This window comes from Monodon monoceros, unplaced genomic scaffold, assembly GCF_005190385.1.
Source record: "Monodon monoceros isolate NGI ecotype Baffin Bay Population unplaced genomic scaffold, NGI_Narwhal_1 Contig3647_ctg1, whole genome shotgun sequence".
NCBI classification, from domain to species: domain Eukaryota; kingdom Metazoa; phylum Chordata; class Mammalia; order Artiodactyla; family Monodontidae; genus Monodon; species Monodon monoceros.
Window position 1 is genome coordinate 1 of NW_021699564.1, and position 19643 is coordinate 19643.

The 19643-nt window shown below is 41.4% G+C and overlaps 1 protein-coding gene across 1 annotated transcript; it reads right to left on the bottom strand.

Annotated features, from left to right (window-relative positions):
• Positions 1-6: 6 nt before the first annotated feature.
• LOC114906894 (protein NDRG3) lies at positions 7-19581 on the bottom strand. The gene is made up of 8 exons (XM_029241869.1): positions 19015-19581; positions 10845-10948; positions 9661-9726; positions 9489-9540; positions 5961-6008; positions 2908-2943; positions 2771-2822; positions 7-508 (listed from the first exon to the last, which is right to left on the bottom strand). Exons 1-8 carry the CDS (start codon positions 19051-19053, stop codon positions 327-329), a joined length of 579 nt encoding a protein of 192 aa, XP_029097702.1. The 5' UTR covers positions 19054-19581; the 3' UTR covers positions 7-326.
• Between the last annotated feature and the right edge of the window lie 62 nt (positions 19582-19643).

The window sequence follows — 19643 nt, forward strand, 5'->3', positions numbered from 1 at the left end:
TCTGCTGGATGAAGCGTTATATTATGGAGCGGTTGTCTGAAGGAGGATGGGCTTGCATGACTTAAAGATGGATAGACGCCAGTCTGCTGGATGAAGCGTTATATTATGGAGCGGTTGTCTGAAGGAGGACGGGCTTGCATGACTTAAAGATGGATAGACGCCAGTCTGCTGGATGAAGCGTTATATTATGGAGCGGTTGTCTGAAGGAGGACGGACTTGCATGACTTAAAGATGGATAGACGCCAGTCTGCTGGATGAAGCGTTATATTATGGAGCGGTTGTCTGGAGGAGGACGGACTTGCACGGTCCAGGGGGGGAGCGTCTGCTTAGCAGGACACCTCCATGGTCTGGCGTCTGTCCAGAACATCAGGAGACTCAGAGGATTCTTGAGCTCCATCTGACTGATTGCTGGTGACAGATCGGCTGAAGGCACTTTCTCCAGAGCCGATGCTACTTGAGGTGGAGTGGGTCCGTGATCGGGCGAGCCGGGTCATGCTGGCAGATGGGACTGTAAGAAAGAACCAAGAGGACTATAGGAGGGAGCCCTGGTTAAACTCAGCTAATCGAGAAGTTTCACCAAAAGCTTTACATTTCGCTTTCCCAACCCATTTAAGGTGACACCGGGAAAAGACATAGCCATCCCCACTTTGCATTACTGGCTCTAGGTGAGGGGCTCTAGGCAAGGCTGCTTTAATCCTCTGGTTCTGGTTGGAGTCTCAGCTGATTCTAGTCCACAGCAGAACAAGGGGAAACCTAAGTCCAGAGTATTGCCTCTTAGCTATGCCCATGCCATTCATAAGGTGATTAGGAAGGAGGCTTTGGGAACCCAAGTAGGTAACCAAAACCTGCAGTGCATGCAAGACTAAACCAAATAAAGACAAACCACACCACACAAGTATGAAGGTGTTTCACAAACACAGTGCAAGCCCGATACAACAAGACTACCATCCGTGTCCACAGGCGACCCTTGCTACCTGGGGAGGAGACATGTAGGAAGATGAGGTGTAGGGAGGGCAGGCGGGTTGGTCTCTGCACAGGGGGTGAGGTACAGGCTGCCTGTGAGCAAGGGCACGGGAGGTGGCTGTTCAACTCAGACTCCTGCCTACTGTCACTGCTTTGTCTGTAAGGTCCCTCCAGCTTGGCCAGGAAAGGGCCTTACCTGGCATACCCCCCCTGCCTATCTTTCTGAGACACGAGCCACTCCCCCAGCTGCCATTTCAACGCAAGGGTCCGAAGATGCCATCACCTGCAGTTCTCCAGGCACAGGCTCTGACGCTCCTAACTGAGAATCCAGTGTCTGGGGGTTAACTCAAGGATCAGTAAGTAGGTGGTGGTGGTGGAGGGGCCCTGCCTATAAAGTTTCAGCTGCCGCTGTGACCCTGGCTGTTACAACCCGCTGCTTTACTCCTGGGGGGACCAGGGCGGGACCTGCAGGCTAACTCGCACAGGGCACAACGAGCCACGTTCTATCGGGCTCTCACTGCACAGGAAAACCACGGACATGCTGCGGGCAGCCAATGCAGCCAGGAGAGCATGGCTGGGAGGCAGGGGCAGGGGCCAGCATAGAGAAAGGTACCTGACTCGGTGCTCAGGTGACTGAGCTGCACATACGGGACTGGAAGCAGGATGGACACAGGAAAAGGCAGGTTAGTGACCCGACAGTGCCAAGCGGCAACCTTGGCTGCCTAGCAGACACTGACAGAACACTCTAAGCCAGGGGTGAAGTTTTATTTTAAGGCCCCAGAAAGGAGGTGAGGCCAACTGATGCTTCAGTAACATCTCAGATGTTACTTCTCTCAACTAGTCAAAGGTTTTCTCCTTCACTATAAACAGCCAACCTGCTTGGGTCAGAACAGCTGCTTCCTAGGAAAGGAGAGGGACTTCTGCTCCTCCCAGAGGGATATGGGTGTGGGCTCGGTTGGTAGTGGCTCACAGACGGGGATGACACAGCCACTCTAGACGAGACATACACGAGCTGCCTGCCAGGTACAGGGCTGTACCCAGGGGCCCAGCTGCTGCCCAATCGTCATTAAACACATTGACCAAAGACAGGAGAAAAATCACCCTACTGGATAAAGAGCTCTGTACCTGGGTAGAAGAGTTTTCTTTTTTATAACTCCAAGAAAGGAGCAAGTGTGGATATTCTGTGACAAATGAGAAAGCTCAGGGGTCTCACAATACAAGAGACCAGGACAGTGGCACATGATACGGACACATCCTTGGATTCACTCTAAAATATTCTGCAAGTTCATCTCCTGTGGTGGAGCAGACTTAACTGATTTAACTCCTTTTCATCTGGAGTCTCCATTTTGTTTCTCTAGTCCAGGAGTCATTAACCAGCTGAGTTCAGATGCAAATAACAACTTCAGATTCACAGCTAGGTCTGGCTAAGCTTCAGTGGTTGAAAATGTGGGCTCTGGAGTCAGACTGCCAGGGTTTGAATCATGGCTCTGCAGCTGAATTGTTACCCTGGGAAAGGTGCTTAGCCTCTTTGAGCCTCAGTTTCCTTTTCTATAAATGGGACTAATAACAGAACTTACCTCTCAAGGTTAAGACTATAGAGTGCCTGGCACAAAGTAAGTGCTTAATAAGCATTAGCTCATCTTTATACACATGCACAGATGAATGTTCCATAAACACGTTGGTTTCTACTTGATTTCAGGCTGGCTAGCACAGGGGTTAAGCCCTGAGAATTGAGTACTCATCAGATGCCAAAATGAGCCCATTATCAATAAATCTTTGGTAGAATAGGAAGTTGTGTACTACTCACTGTAGCCCATCCCCTGCAGAAAGTACTTGAAGGCCTCGGTGAGCTTCCCGGGCTAGGGGGACAAAATAAGAAGGCATTAATCCTTGCACAGTCAGAGAGCTGGCATCAAATGGGTGCTTTTAAAAAAAACTCCTTACCTGAACTACTTGGGGGAGTCCACCACAGTCTGCCATCTAGAAGAGGAAAAATATGTAAGTCAGCTGAGACTTACGCTTAAGGGAAATGCTCTGAACATCAACGGGTCCTTTCAAACAGGACAGGATCAAATTTTAGGTTCCTTAACTTAATGTTTAACTACATCCAAGTGTCCATCTCCTCAATGCACTCTTTCTTTTTTTTTAAATTTATTTATTTATTTATTTTTGGCTGTGTTGGGTCTTCGCAGCTGCATGCAGGCTTTCTCTAGTTGCGGCGAGCGGGGGCTACTCTTCGTTGCAGTGTGCTTGCTTCTCACTGTGGGGCACGAGCTCTAGGCGTGTGGGTTTCAGTAGTTGTGGCACGTGGGCTCAGTAGTTGTGGCTCGCAGGCTCTAGAGCACAGGCTCAGTAGTTGTGGCGCACAGGCTTAGGTGCTCCGCGGCATGTGGGATCTTCCCGGACCAGGGCTTGAACCCACGTCCCCTGCACTGGCAAGCGGATTCTTAACCACTGCACCACCAGGGAAGTCCCCCTCAATGCACCCTTACACAAAGACATAAATCCTAGCAATAACCTTGGATGTAATTTTGAAAGATTATTCAACATTTAGTAATCAGTAATGCAGGGCCTAACTTTCAGGCTCATGTCGGGAATTTTCCATTTGGGTGATAGTGAAGTTAACCACTACCTTCAACCATGGTTCTGCCTCCACCTGGAGAATGTTACTTTCAGAGTCCTCAAACAGTGTGATCCTAACTTCTCAGGGTACCACACTTTTAAGGTTCTGTCTCAATTCTACATTGTCTTCATTTCACAATTAAGGGGATGTCTCCAATCAGGCACTGAGGCTGAATTCAGCCAACCTACTTGGTCAGCCACTTTCATTTCATAGTTGGATTTGGTAAGGCTGTCTCTCACTTCATAAATCTTTACAGTTGGTTATTCTCACCTGTGCAAAGATTTCTAGAGTAGAGTTTTATTAGCATGCATTGGAATTACCAGGAGGACTTGTTAAAACTCAGATTCTTGAATTCCTGCCCTAGAGATTCTTTTTTTTTAAAATATTTATTTATTTATTTTGCGGCACGTGGGATCTTCATTGCCCCGTGCAGGATCTTTAGATGTGGCGTGCAGGATCTTTAGTTGTGGCGTGCGGGTTTTTTAGCTGCAGCATGTGGGATCTTTTAGTTGTGGCATGCGGGATCTAGTTCCCTGACCAGGGATCAAACCTGGGCGCCCTGCATTGGGAGCACGGAGTCCTAACCGCTGGACCACCAGGGAAGTCTCTAGAGATTCTTATTTAATAGGTTTGGAGCGGGTCTCAAGAACTTGCATTTCTAACGAGCCAGGTGATGCATATTCTGCCAATCCTCAGAGAACACTGCTTCTAGGGCATGATGGCCAACCATGAGGCCACCCTCCTCCTTCCAGCTGTTATGCATTCCATACTCAGATAGTAGCCTATTCAGGCTGACTGGCATTTTTTTAAAAAGAGACATGAACCTCATGGTCTCCCTTCACTAACATGAAAACTTTCTTTGAGCGTGGACTGTTATTCAGCAGATGGGATGCCACAGGAGACACAGGAATTTGAGGTTAATAAGGAACAGTCAGTTCCCTGAAAACTCTACGTGTAAGATCAGGAACAAATTTTTTTTCGGTACGCGGGCCTCTCACCACTGTGGCCTCTCCCGTTGCGGAGCACAGGCTCCGGACGCACAGGCTCAGCGGCCATGGCTCACAGGCCCAGCCGCTCCGCGGCATGTGGGATCTTCCCGGACCGGGGCACGAACCCGTGTCCCCTGCATCGGCAGGCGGACTCTCAACCACTGCGCCACCAGGGAAGCCCAGGAACAAATATTTAACCTGAATAAGTTCAAATAGACCTAACTAGCCCAGACTGTATTTTCATGAAGGTTAGGAGTCAAAGTCTGATTAGAACTGTAAAACAGTTCCTATAGCAGAGAGAATACTGGGAAAGACTGTTTCCAAGCTTTCTCTCTCAAACAGAGAACCAGTTCCATCATGCTGTTGTGGATGGGCATTTTTGCCCAGAAATAAGCACATCTATGGCTACTGTAAAGTTGTTTTGCGCTTTTGGAAAACTGATTCAAACCTGCAACGAAAGCTAATTTGAAACCACATGCTTTAAAAAAAAAAAAATTCGTATTTTAGACTAGTTCACCAATCACCTGGACCCCAGAACACTCTGAGTTTTGTCACCTCAGAGCATTAACCTCATGTTATATTTCCAGGAACTACGGGCTACTTCTGGTGGCAGCACTTCTCTTTTAATCTCACTTCAAAGAGAAAGGGAAGAAAGCAGAGGTCTTTCAGGCTGAGAAAGTAACAGTCAGAAGCATAAGATCAGTACTTAAATCTACGGTAATCCAAATTCAAAGCAGGAGGTCAGGCCCTTAAATATGTCACTAGAGGCTCCAGAAAATGTGAGCCTGGGGTACAGTCAAAACGGGGAGAAGCTTGATATTAACCCTAGAAATTCAGTACAAGAGTCACTCTCTATTTGCCCTAAGAGAAAGAAAAAATGCATCTACCCTTATCATGAGAATGTTACTGGAAGCTTCCTTATCCATACAAGGGGATTTAGCACGTCAAGAATTTCCATTCATTATCTAATTTCTCACAACAATATTAAATAATGCTTATGACGTTTTTACTGACACGGGAAGATGTTTAAATGTCAAAAAGTTGAGGAAAACAGACACAGGGCTAGAAACAGCCTATGATCTTGATGATGTAAAACTGTATAGGAAAAAGACTGATGTTTTTACCAGAAGGTTACCTTTGGGGGGCAGGATTAGTGTAACTTTTATTTTATTCTTTTTTTATGTTTCCATTTTTTTTTCCTATTTTCCAATTTTCTACAATGAGAATATATTCAGGAAAAGAAATTTTTTTTAAGAGAATGAGAGAATCAGACAGAGAAAGAGAAGCTTTCCTTCTTTCTGGGCAACTATTCCAGAAATAAAGTAATTTGAACCACGTATAATTTACTCACTCATGGTTGGCAATGAGGAAAGAAGACACATTACCTTTAGCAAAGTTGTATTTACAGGATTCAGGCGAGAATTGCATTCAACCTTAAAAAACAGAGAGAGAGAGAGAGAGAGACAGTTTTATGAACTGCTAGAAAAATAAGAAATAGCTTGGCATGAGAATGATCTTCCAAGATCAATGGCTCATTTGGAGACGGCTGAATCAGCCAAATTACCAAAATACAAAGTGGGAGACATGTTTATATGAAGTACTTTATATCTTATATTTCTTAGTAGATCTAAAAATCTGGCAAAGTTCATTTTCTGAATCCGTTACAAGTAGAGTCTTTAAAGAACTACATGTTGAATCTAATTCCTCCTACTTGCTACATAACATGGGGACAAGTTACCTACTTTAAAAAGTGAACTGGACCATGGCCCTCACCTGCTGGGGTCTTGATGATTTCCCAGCACAACTGGCCCTTATGACTGACCCTTATACCCCTCCCCTGCCCATTTCTCACCCCTTTCCCGTGCCCTGGATGTAGTGGGTTTGCCACTCCTTACACCCTGATTCTCTTCCGCCTCAAGATCTTTGGCTATCCCATGTAAAGTTGAACCCTCTACGGTTTTTCTCTCACTGTAGCCATTACAATTAAGAATTACAACCTTGTACATTTACATGTATCGTATCTCATACCTTTGTATCCACAAAGGCAGGGACCTCAAAGAAAATGTTCTGGGGAGATAATCTCCAGGTTCAACAGTGTTTTATGGTTAACTTGATTAACTGGATCTCTTCTTTACACATGCTTGCCCAAGCACACATATAAAACACTGTGCTAAGAGCATGGAATCTAGTGGGGTGGAAATGTAATAATGTAATATGAGGCAGAATGAGATCACTTGAAAATTTCACTTCTGAGCTGAGTGAGAATAGAAGAATGAGTAGAATTTCTATAGTTAGAGTAAGAAGGGGCGGGCATTTGAAGGCTTCCAGAGTCAGGGGGAAAGCATAAGCAAAGACCCAGGGGTTGCGAAGTGAGTGTGCAGAGCATGTGTGGGGTTACAGAGACAAGCATGGCGTGAGGGTGCACTGTGGGGAGAGGCTGGAAAGGCTTGAACTGACTGTGGAAGGCAAAAAGCCACAGAGGGTTTCTGGGGTGACAGGATGTGAGTTGTTTTAGGAAAATAACCAGCAGTGGCCTGTATGACAGACTGCAGAGGCAGCGAGCCAGTTAGGGAGTTATTAAAATTACCTAGGCAAGAACCAGTAACACAGCTGAAAGTTTACTCTGGGGATTGCTGATGGGTAGGTATTCAAAACTCTTCTAAAATCACAGGATGATCTAAAAGCCAGAATCACCAAATCAAGGTTTTTGCTCTACACAAATGACAACGCAGGCAGTGACAAACAAATGTACCCGTTTACTTACTATAGAAGGTGCTCTAAAGGGCAGAATGTAAAAACCGGATCCCTAACTGCCAGGCACTGTGCTGAGAACACAGTAGACGTCCAATAAATATTTTCTGGAAGAATGAACTCCCAAGTCTGCATTTAATATAATAAAGCATGCTTTCCTTGGTTCATCACTTTGTAATTTCTGTAACTTTATAAGAAGTCTCCGTTTCTGGTAGGCCAAGAACAACAGTTGGTTTTTGACATGTCTACTCTCTCCCCAGCTCCAAGTGCAGGGACTCCGTCTTATTCATTTTTGTATTCTCCACAGCATCGCGAGAATAGGAGATGATCAAAAAATGATGCTGAATGAATATGTGAGCAAGAATAGCTAGCAACAGTGACCAGAATTTGTGGAGTTTCTTCCTGCTCTTCCATGCATGGATATAGCCCTTGAATCCCTACCAACTTATGGGATAAAAGGCTCTGGGGCAGGGGAGCTGGTTTTGAATGTGTCTAGAAGAGCATCTAGTTTGTGGTACAGATGGGGTTCCTGAAGTTCTTCTCTATAAACACTGAAGGTGTGGAAATCAGAAAGAGAAAAAGATCTTATCTGTATTGGCCAACTTACACAATCTTGAAAAATAATTGGTAATGTTGCTTTAAGTCCATGTAATTTCCAAAAGGCAACTCAGCATGATTAGAGAATTCTGATTAAGGGTATTTCCTATAAACGGTACTATTTTCATAAACACATTGTTTATGAAAAAATGTTTTTGATATTTTGTAGCATGTATCTCTACCTTTTTAGCCAAAAAAGATGGACCTTTACAAAACTCCTTCTTGATGAGATCTTCACTATAACTTTATTACCTTTGGGGATTTTTTTTTTTTTTTGAGTTGAGAGTTATTTGCCTCTGTGCTCAAGCCACACTACGTATTTTACACTAGACACAGAATGTTTTACAGGGTAATTCAGGGAAGTGTGAATATATTCTATTGTCATACCTATCTCACCCTACCAACACTCCCCCTGCCCACCAAGCTTCTCATCTATGTCTGCATCTCTGATTAATTATTAGATTCCCTTTCTAAAAGCTTTACTTCCTAATGTTTTGCTCTAAATAGGGTAGAAGTGAAGCAGGCCAAAGAAAACCAGATAATTTCACGCAGATACTTAAGTTATATATGCTGTGGGAAAGACAAGCAAGTGATAACAGACTTATGAAAACCTGTCAGCTTCATCTGTAAATACAGAAGTGCAAATTAAAACAGTGGGGTACCATTTTTAATCAAATGAACTACTAATGAAATTTAGAAGTCCAATGCTGGACAGAATGCTGGGAGACAGGCACTCTCACACATAGGCAGTGGCAACAACTGTTATGTCTTTTCTGGAAAGGAAACTGGCAAAATGTATTAAAAACCTTACAGAGGTTTATGATTTTTGACACATTATTTCCATCTCATCCCAGGGAAATGATCAAAGATTCAGGCAAAGATTCTATAAGGATGTTCAACAGCAACATTATTAATGGTGCAAAATCAGGAATAATCAACAGGAGAATGGGGTTACATAAACAAGGGTATATTTATAAGACTGAGTATTATACAGATATACTGACTTTATAGTATGGAAAAATGCTCTCAACAGCGCTAAGTCATGAGGTCCCAAAACACTGTATAGCTAATATCACCCCATCTATTGTAAAGAAAAACATAATGGCTTGTCTTTGAGTAATGGGATCATGACTTCTCCTCCTGTCCTCCTATTTACCAATTTTATACAATGAGCACATATTTTTTTTGCCAGTGTGCTACGTGCTTCAGGCAAGTATACAGGCTCCCAGCAGCCTTCTACCTTCTATATCTGTGGTGGCTGCAGAAGGCCAAGGCTGTCAGAAGTCTGACGATAAGCCCGTGGCCTTTACCTGTCCTGCTTGCCACAGAGCGAGCTCCACCACCCAAAGCACTCAAGGGCAGTCCTGAACCCTTCTGATGAAACACAGTGATCAACGAGGAATTCTTCCTCCACACTGGGTAACAAAGGGCAAACCCTGGTCTGTGTAATGAGAAATCACAAAAACTAGTACCTACCAACTGTTTCGAGTGCATCAGCGGAGTGTGTTACACACAATTTATTGCATTTCATCTTATTCATCTTCACAACATCAGAACATACTTACCACAGCCTCAACTGCAGGTGAATTGTCACCTACCACCAATAAAGTAGAACACCTGGGGAAAGGGAAAATAAGAGGACACTCAGCAAGCAGCACATATACTCCGCTGAAAATGACTCTCTCTATGAAAGGCAAAGATGTTGAGCAACGTAGTGGGGGAGACTAAGGGACTTACTTTAATGTCTTTGATTTGTTATCATTTTGTCCCAGAATGGGTCTTTCGATCTCCAGGTCTCTGCGTCTAGAGAAACACAAAGGAATCAATGCACTTTTCAGGTAAAATCATGGCAACTCAGGTTACTTCCTGGTTGTGAAAAACAAAATGTATCAAGAAATCTGAAAACTATCTTTCTTTCACACAGATGAGGGAAGGGGCCCTTGTGCACTTTGTTCAGTGGCATCCTGAACGGTACAGAGCAGGAAAAAGGGACTCTGCAGGATGCTGAAAGGAGGCAACTTCAAAACTCAATAGCAATGCTGTTGAAATCCTCAAGTCTTAAGTGTTCAATTTTCCAACTAGTTTATAGGAATAATTTCTTAAGGGGAACTTTCTTCTTTTTTTTTTGGCCACACCACGTGGCATGCAGGATCTTCCCCGACTAGGGATCCAACCCGTGCCTCCTGCATTGGGAGCACAGAATCTTAAGCGCTGGACTGCCATGGAGGTCCAAGGGGAACTTTTTTGGGGGAACATTCTCCTGGTAACTAACAGTTCAGTGTAGTACTTAATAACCTTTCTGATTTCAATGAAAAATAAGGAGGCTTTGTTACACAGAGGAAGGAGCTAGAGAGACTGGGTTCAAAACCTGGCTTTGCTCCTGACCGGCTGTGTGACTCTGGGTAAGTTACAGCTGACCCATTTCCTTAATCTTTTTCCATGTACCCAGAAAGCTAGAAGGAGCTAACATTTTCACCTTGGAGAAGCTGGTCCCAAGATAAGAATTAAGCTTCTCTCCGTGTGTCACTTCTGCGTGATGACAGGACACCAGCAGAGAGACTGAATTGGGGCCCAAGACTTCTATTCTTTGCCTCCTCTACATGCATCTTTCTGTGCCACCTCAATCTGTGTGTTTTGTGTGTGTACATAACTTTAGGTACTTCTGGTCTCAAAACATCTTAAAAGTACAACTGGTAGTTGAACATGCCTGAAACAGCCTTCAATTCATGCATTGCTCTTGAAAGCTGTCTTCATTTCTGTCTGAAAGCCCTTCCCCTTCTACTGTGGTGAAAAGTACGAAAGCAATCCCATCACACAACACTGGAAGAAGTAGTTTATTTCCTCTTCTCCTTCTCTCTTAAATATCCGTTATCTTCTTAGACCTAGTCTGCATTAAAGTGAAGGAACAGAAACAACTGTACCCATTATAGGAACCCAGGAAGAGCTGCAGGTTTTCTTGGTTGATATCTTGGGCAATATGCAGTCTGTAGGTTTGAATCAGGTCCAGGTTGGCCTGCAACTCTTCCTAGAACAATGAAAAGAAGACACAGGTGAACTTCTGAGCTACAGTACAAGTCTATCTTGTTTGGTTTGCATTCTCAATGCCCAAAGCCAAAGCTCCCTGCCCATGATGGGAGATGGGGCAGAGCCTGGGGGGCCTACTTATGTACTGGTAGGCTGAATGGCTTCTTCTTCTTTTTTTTTTTTTTGCGGTCCGCGGGCCTTTCACTGCTGTGGCCTCTCCCGTTGTGGAGCACAGGCTCCGGACGTGCAGGCTCAGCAGCCATGGCTCACGGGCCCAGCCGCTCCGTGGCATGTGGGATCTTCCCGGACCGGGGCACGAACCCGTGTCCCCTGCATCGGCAGGCGGACTCTCAACCACTGCGCCACCAGGGAAGCCCTGGCTTCTTTTTTATTTGCAGCAGACTGGTTCAGTGCCATATTCTGTGTTGAATGAGGGCACCAAAGAATCTATGATGGAAAAGGTCGGTAATCAACTCCAAATCAAGCACAAAAACTTGGGGATATGCTCTGAACACCCTTCTCTGCAGCACAGAGGAAACTGCACTAAACTTGGATTCAAGTACTAGATGTGAAACTTAGGTTACCTAACCATTCGGAAGCCTAGTTTCCTTATTTGTGTCTTATTCATGTTCTGCCATTCTCATAAAAATAGAGTGTCTGTAAAATAAAGATAATAACCAGCTACCTGCCAGGGCTGTTTTAAAAATTAAATAAGAAAAGTTATATGGACTGTAAAGTATAAAATAAGTGGAAAGTAACATTTCTCTTATTAGCCATAAATCTGCATAACTAACTTATCGTAACGTCATCAATATAATGGGTATAATATCTATTTATATACTATCATTTAATAATATACATTGTTGGGCTTCCCTGGTGGCGCAGTGGTTGAGAGTCCGCCTGCCGATGCAGGGGACACGGGATCGTGCCCCGGTCCGGGAAGATCCCACATGCCGCGGAGCGGCTGGGCCCGTGAGCCATGGCCGCTGAGCCTGCGCGTCCGGAGCCTGTGCTCCGCAACGGGAGAGGCCACAACAGTGAGAGGCCCGCGTACTGCAAAAAAATAAAATAAAATAATAATAATAATAATATACATTGTAGAATTATATATTACATTCCATTTATAATACTTTATTAAGTCAATTTATCATTTATTTACTCTTATTACCAATACTATTTTTTTTTGTTGAGGTAGGATTGATTTATAATATAATATTAGTTTCAGTTGTACCACACAGTGATTCAAAATTTTTATAGATTATATTCCATTTAAAGTTATTATAAAATATTGGCTATATTCCCTGTATAAAATTCAAGAGAAACAAAATGGTCTATCAGTAAAAAGAGAATCTCCCTCTCCACTACCCATTGTCCACTGGTCCCTATTTTGCTGGTCTTCTTGGAGGCCACCAGAACGAGTTGCTAGGTTTTTGTGTATATAAGCATATATGTACATATATGTATACACACACACACACACACACACACACACCCCAGTAAATAGTTTTAAGCAGAACAGAAAATGTTTACACTGGAGAAAAGAAATGTATCAGGGATAGTGAGAGTAAATCTAAAGCAGTGTGTAAAGGTCACCACCAGCAAGCCTTGTAGAGAAACAGAGATAAGGAGAATGAGTATTTGCATTCTCACTACTATATGGGTAAAGTGAGCCAAGAATACAGTAGGAAACTTACCAACTGGATCAGAGGCTACCTGAAACTAAAGGGCACTGGAGCCATTCCAAGAAAACGTGATAAATGCTGAAGATACTAAGAAAAGTGAACAACAAACGAACCACATGGCAATTAGAGATGAAATGACCTATCCAGCTCCCCCTTGAAAGTCTGAAGGGGAACTTGAGCAACAAAGTTTGAGATAAAAAAAAGAGAAGGACTGATATTGGTATTAAAAGGGGTAAAACTGGTTTAAGTGCTAATGGAACTTCTCAGGAAAAGCTGTTACGGATAAGTTGCACCTCCCACTCACATTTTTTTAAAACACAAAGTGTAGTCTGCTACACGTACCGTTCTACACTGTGCTTTTCCACTTAAAAGTACGGCAGAGGTCGTCATTCCTTATCAGGATATATGGAGCCATCTCATTTACTTACACTACCTGTTTTCCCACATGCTTGCTAGTACAAATGATCACTTTTTGATTTTTGCTAATTTGATAGATAAGAAAGGGGATATCACTGTGGGGTTTTCTTCTTATTAGAGAAGATGAGATTATTAACATTTAGAAAACTTATTTGCTTTCATTTCAAAGCAATAAGAGCAATACAAGCATTTGCTTAAATTTTATTTTTTATTTAACATCTTTATTGGAGTATAATTGCTTTACAATATTGTGCTAGTTTCTGCTGTACAACAAAGTGAATCAGCCATACATATACATATATCCCCATATCCCCTCCCTCTTACGTCTCCCTCTCACCCTCCCTATCCCACCCCTCTAGGTGGTCACAAAGCACCGAGCTGATCTCCCTGTGCTATGCAGCTGCTTCCTACTAGCTATCTATTTACATTTGGTAGTGTATATATGTCAATGCTACTCTCTCACTTCGTCCCAGCTTACCCTTCTCCCTCCCCGTGTCCTCAAGTCCATTCTCTATCTCTGTGTCTTTATTCCTGTCCTGCCCCTAGGTTCATTAGAACTTTTTTTTTTTAGATTCCATATACATGTGTTTGCTTGCTTAAATTTTAAATGAACTCTTCAGCCTTGTGACAACCCACTGTCTGTGACCTCACACATTTTTAATTAAACACACATTATATATATATATGTTGTGAGGATGTTCTTACTTTACAAAAATCATTAAAATTCTCTTCTTAGCTTTCTCCTGTTCCAATGCAAACACCTCAGGGCCTCATTCTTCCAGGTCAGGCACTGTTTTGGCTAATTAACCTCCCACAGGTATCCTACACTAAGTCTCCCACCAGGTTATTTAAAATCCCCAAATGCATCTTATAATTCCTTCCTCTTTGGCTTTTAAGCAAACTATTCCCCCTTCCTGGAATGATTCCCCTTCCCCCCAAAATCTAAAATGTTGAACTTTATCCATCCTTCAAGGCCCAGCTGGGATGCCTCCACCTTGGAGCCTTCCTTGATCCTCTCCTGCCTTTGAATTCCTCTAGGTCCCTAACAGGGCCTCTCCTAAGATACCCTGACATGGTAGAAAGAGGAAAGCTTCAGAGTTAGACACACGTGGCTTCAAATCTCCCTTGATATGTTATTAGCTGCTGGCCTTGTATAAAACAATTCATTCTTCACCTGTAAAGTGGGAATAATACAATTCCCATTATGAGATTATTAGATTGAGTTGTTTAATGTACATAACACGTCTGTCTGAAATCTGTAGACGTTCAATGAAAGGTATCAATAGTTCTTATTACTTATCCCTTTTTACATGTGCCATAGCAGTATTTCTGTACATCTCATCTCTCCACAAAGTGAGCTCCTGGAGAAGAAGGGCCATATCTTATATACATTTGTCTCTCCCAGAGCACTTAGCATGGAATTTTGTAAATTCTGTGAACTGGTTTTTAAGGTCTACAGTCAAAACCAAGCATCCTTTGTCTTCAGGAAAGTACCTACTCTATCTAGCACTATGCAGTGGAAAGATCATGGTCTTTGAAACTTCCAATTAAAGATACTGGATTAAAATACGGCTTTACTCCTTCCAGAAAAATCATAAAAATAACAGTAAATTTTTTTCTTTATAAGCCATAAACTCATAAGGACAAAGACAACAAAGAAAAGTGACAACAGCAATAACATTTTGAAAGTGGGCAAGCAGAAGGAAGACTGTAATCACCCATTGAACAGACTCAATAAGGCTGCTAGGCTGGCAGTGGGGAAAGTGAAAAAAGTTAAGTGATCATGTACCAAGGAGCCTGAAAAGGCCCAAGATTTGTCCGCACCAGTTCTCCCTGCAAGCAGAGGGTAAACATGGTACAAAGGATGATTGGTTGAAAGCCCTGTTTAATAAAGACGTAATATCCGGGACTTCCCTGGTGGTGCAGTGATTAAGACTCTACGCTCCCAATGCAGGGGGCCCAGGTTCAATCCCTGGTCAGGGAACTAGATCCCACATGCATGCCACAACTAAGAGTTCACATGCCACAGCTAAGGAGCTGGCGAGCTGCAAGTAAGGAGCCTGCCTGCTGCAACTAAGACCCAGCACAACCAAATAAATAAATAAATATTTAAAAAAAAGACATAACATCAGGAAGACATAACAATGAAAACAGATGAAGCAAAATGAAACAGAACTGAAGAGAGAAATAGAATATTCAACAACAACAGTTTGCAACTTTAACACCCCACTTTCAATTAAGGATAGAATAATGAGGCAGAAGATCACAAGGAAATAGAAGAAATGAACAACCCTATAAACCACCAGACCTAACAGACATCTACACAACACTCCACTTAACAGCAGTAGAATGAATACATTTTCTTCTCAGTGTACATGGAACATTCTCTGGGATAGACCATGTTAGGACATAAAACAAGTCTCAGTAAATTTGAAAAGGAATGAAATACTAAGAATATCCCCTGACCAGAGTGGAATGAATTTAAAAATCAATAACAGAAGGAAATGTGGGAAACTAAACAACATACTCCTAAATAATAATGGATCAAAGCAGAAATCACAAGGAAATTAGAAAATACTTTGAAATGAATGAAAATACCTTATAGGATGCAGCTATGTTAATATTTAGAAGGAAATTTACAGCTGTAAATTCCTGTATTAAAAAAGAAGAAAGATCTCAAATTCATAGCTAGCCTTCCACCTTAAGAAACTAGGGAGAGGAAACTTAAAGCAAGCAGAAGGAAGGAAATAATAAAGATGAGAGTGGAAATAAATGAGAGAATAGAAAAAGAATGGGGAAAATCAATGAAATCGAAAATTAGTCAGCTAGACTAACCAAGGAAAACAGAGGTAAAACCCAAAATTTCTAAAAACAGGAATGAGAGAGGAGACATCACTATGAGCTTTACAGAAACAGAAATAATTATAAGGGAATATTATGAATAATTGTATGCCAACAAATTAGATAACCTACATGAAATGGACCAATTCCTAAAAAGATGCAAACCACCTGAAGTGTCTCAAGAAGAAGCAAAGATTAAATTAGTAATATAAAAACTTTCCATAAAGAAAAACTTTGGCCCAGCTGGCTTCACTGTGAATTCTGCCAAACATTTAAAGAATTAACAGCAATCTTTCCAAAATTCTTACAAAAAATAAAAGGGAGAATACTTCTCAACTCATTCTATGAAGTCAAGTATTACCTTAATACCAAAACCACACAAAGACAACATAAGAAACTTATAGACTAATGTCTCTTATGAATATGGACACAAAAATCCTTAACAAAATACTAGGAAACCAAATGCAACAACATATAAAAAGGATTACACACCATGAGCAAGTGGAATTTATCCAGAGAATGCAAGGCTGGTTCAACATACAAAAATCAATAAATGTAATACACCATATTAAAAGAATAAAGAACATAAGTCACACATACATTTCAATAGATACAGAAAAAGCATCTGACAGAATCCAACACGATTTCATGATAAAAGGGCTCAACAAACTAGGAATAGAAGAGAGCTTCGTCTACCTGACGAAGGACATCTATGAACAATCCACAGCTAACATCATACTTAATGGTGAAACACTGAATGGCTTCCCCTAAGATCAGAAACACGATGAGGATGTCCACTTATCACTTCTATTCAACACTGTACCAGAGGTTCTATCCAGGGTCTAGAAAGCTCTGCTTAGGCAAGAAAAAGAAATAAAACATATCCAGCCTGGACAGGAAGAAGTAAAACTATGTCTATTGCAGATGACATGATCTTGTATGTAGAAAATCCTAAGGATCCACAAAAAAACAATTAGAGCTAATAAATTAGTTCGGCAAGGTTGAAGGATACAAGATCAATATGCAAAACTTAATTGTATTTCTATACATTAGCAATAAACAATTCAAAAATGAAATTAAGAAAGCTTTCCATTTATAATAGCACCCCCAAAATAAAATACTTAGGAAAAAATATAACAAAAGAAGTGGGAAGACTTCACTACAAAACGTTGCCGAAAGAAAATAAAAGACCCAAATAACTGGATAGGCACTCCATGTGCATGGATTGAAACAGTATTGTTAAGATAGCAAAGCTCCCTAAATTGATCTACAGATTCAACACAATCCTTATCAAAATCCCAGTTAGCTCTTTTGCAGAAATGGACAAGGTGACCCTAAAATTCATATGGAAACGGAAGGAATCCTAAACAGCCAAAACAATCTTGATAAAGAACAAAGTTGGAGGAACTCACACTTCCCTATTTCAAATCTTACTACAAAGATACAGTAATCAAGACACTGTGATACTGGCATAAGGCTAGACAAATAGCAATAGGATAAAAATGAGCCTTCCAAAAGAAACCCTTACATTTATGGTCAACTGGTTTTCAACAAGGGAGCCCAGACAATTCACTGGACAAAGAAAAGTCTTTTTTAAAATGGTACTGGGACAACTGGATTTTCACATATAAAAGAATGAACTGGTACTCCAACCTCACACCATGTACAAACAATTAGCTCAAAATAGACCACAGACCTAAATGTTAAGAGCTAAAACTATAAAAATCTTACGAGAAAAGATAGGAGTAAATCTTCATGACTTTGGATTAAGCAATGGTTTCTTAGATATGACACCAAAAGTGCAAGCAACAAAAGGAAAAGTAGATTGGATTTCATCAAAATTAAAACTTTTGTGCTTCATGTAGAAAATAAACTTATGGTTACTGGGGGGATAAGTGGGGGGAGGAATAAAGTGGAAGACTGGGATTGACACATACGCAATACTACATATAAAACAGATAACTAATAAGGACCCAATATATAGCTCAGGGAACTCTACTCAATACTCTGTAATGGCCTATATGGGAAAAGAATCTAAAAAAGAGTGGATATATGTATAACAGACTCACTTTGCTGTACACCTGAAACTACCACAACATTGTAAATCAACACTATACCTCAATAAAATGTAAACAAAACAAAAAAAGATGCTTTCATTAGGTTAAACAAACAAAAATAAATAAAAACTTTTGTGCTTCAAAGGACACCATCAAGAAAGTTAAAGACAACCCACAAAATGCAAGAAAATATTTGCATTTCATATATCTAAAGATCTGTATCAAGAACATATAAAGAAATCTTCAACTTGATAATAAAATGATAAATAACCCAACTAAAAAATGGGTAAAAGGTTTTAATAGACACTTCTCCAAAGAAGATAAACAAATGCAAATCAAAACCATAATGAGACGCTAATTCACACCCACTAGGATGGCTATAATCAAAAAGACAGACAACATCAAATGTTGGCAAGGACGTGGAGAAGCTGGAACTCTCATGCTTTGCTGGTATGACTGTAAATGGTGCAGCCATTTTGGAAAACAGTCTGGCAGCTTCTCAAAATGTTAAACACAGCTACCATGTGACCCAGCAATTCCACTCTTAGGTATATACTCAAGAAAACTGAAAACATATGTCCATGTAAAAAGTGGTATATGAATGTTCATAGCAACATTTTTCATAATAGCCCAAAGGTGGAAAACACCTAAATGTCCATCAACTAATAAACCAAATGTGGTATACCCATACACTGAAATATTATTCAGCCATAAAAAGGAATGAAGTATTGCTACATGATGTAACACGGATGAACTTCAAAAACATGCTAAGTGAAAGAAGTCAGACACAAATGCCACATATTATATGATTCCATTTAAGAAATGTCCAGAATAGGCAAATCCACAGAGACAGAAAGTAGGATAGTGGTTGCCAGGTACAGGGGGAAGGAGAACAGGGAGTGACTGTTAAGAGGTATGGTGTTTCTTTTGGGGGTGACGGAAATGTTCTGAAATGAGATAGTGCAATGTTACACAACTCCATAAATATACTAAAAACCACTAAACCTTAAAAGTGTGAACTTTATGACATATGAACACTTAAGACACAGCAATTCCACTCCTAAACTTACACCCAAGATGGACTTTCGTACGAATAAAGCAGGAAGCATATACAAAACTGTTCACAGTCATCCAGCAGTAATGTGGATAAATCTTGGAAATTTTTTTTTTTTTTTTTTTTGCAGTACGCGGGCCTCTCACTGCTGTGGCCTTTCCCGTTGCGGAGCACAGGCTCAGCGGCCATGGCTCACGGGCTTAGCCGCTCCATGACATGTGGGATCTTCCCGGACCGGGGCACGAACCCGTGTCCCCTGCATCGGCAGGCGGACTCTCAACCACTGCGCCACCAGGGAAGCCCAATCTTGGCAATTTTAAGTGAAAAAAGTTCCCCAAATTACATCAGCATAATATCCTTTTATAGTTAGAAATATGTACATAATGTAAAAGAACACATATAAATTCAGTAAGACTATTATAAAGAAAAACAAAGCACTGATAAAAGATGAGTTTCCTCAGGGTGAGAAAAGAAGGGGGACAGGTTAATTCAGAGTATCATTTGGTTAGATGCAGGTTACTGTCAAACCCTAGCTTTTGCTTTGGGTGGTAGTATCTTGGGTGCTTATTACATTATTAAAAATAACTAGCTAATTAACTAAATAAAAGTGGGTTATGTGCATGGACCAATGAATGATGAGGGTGT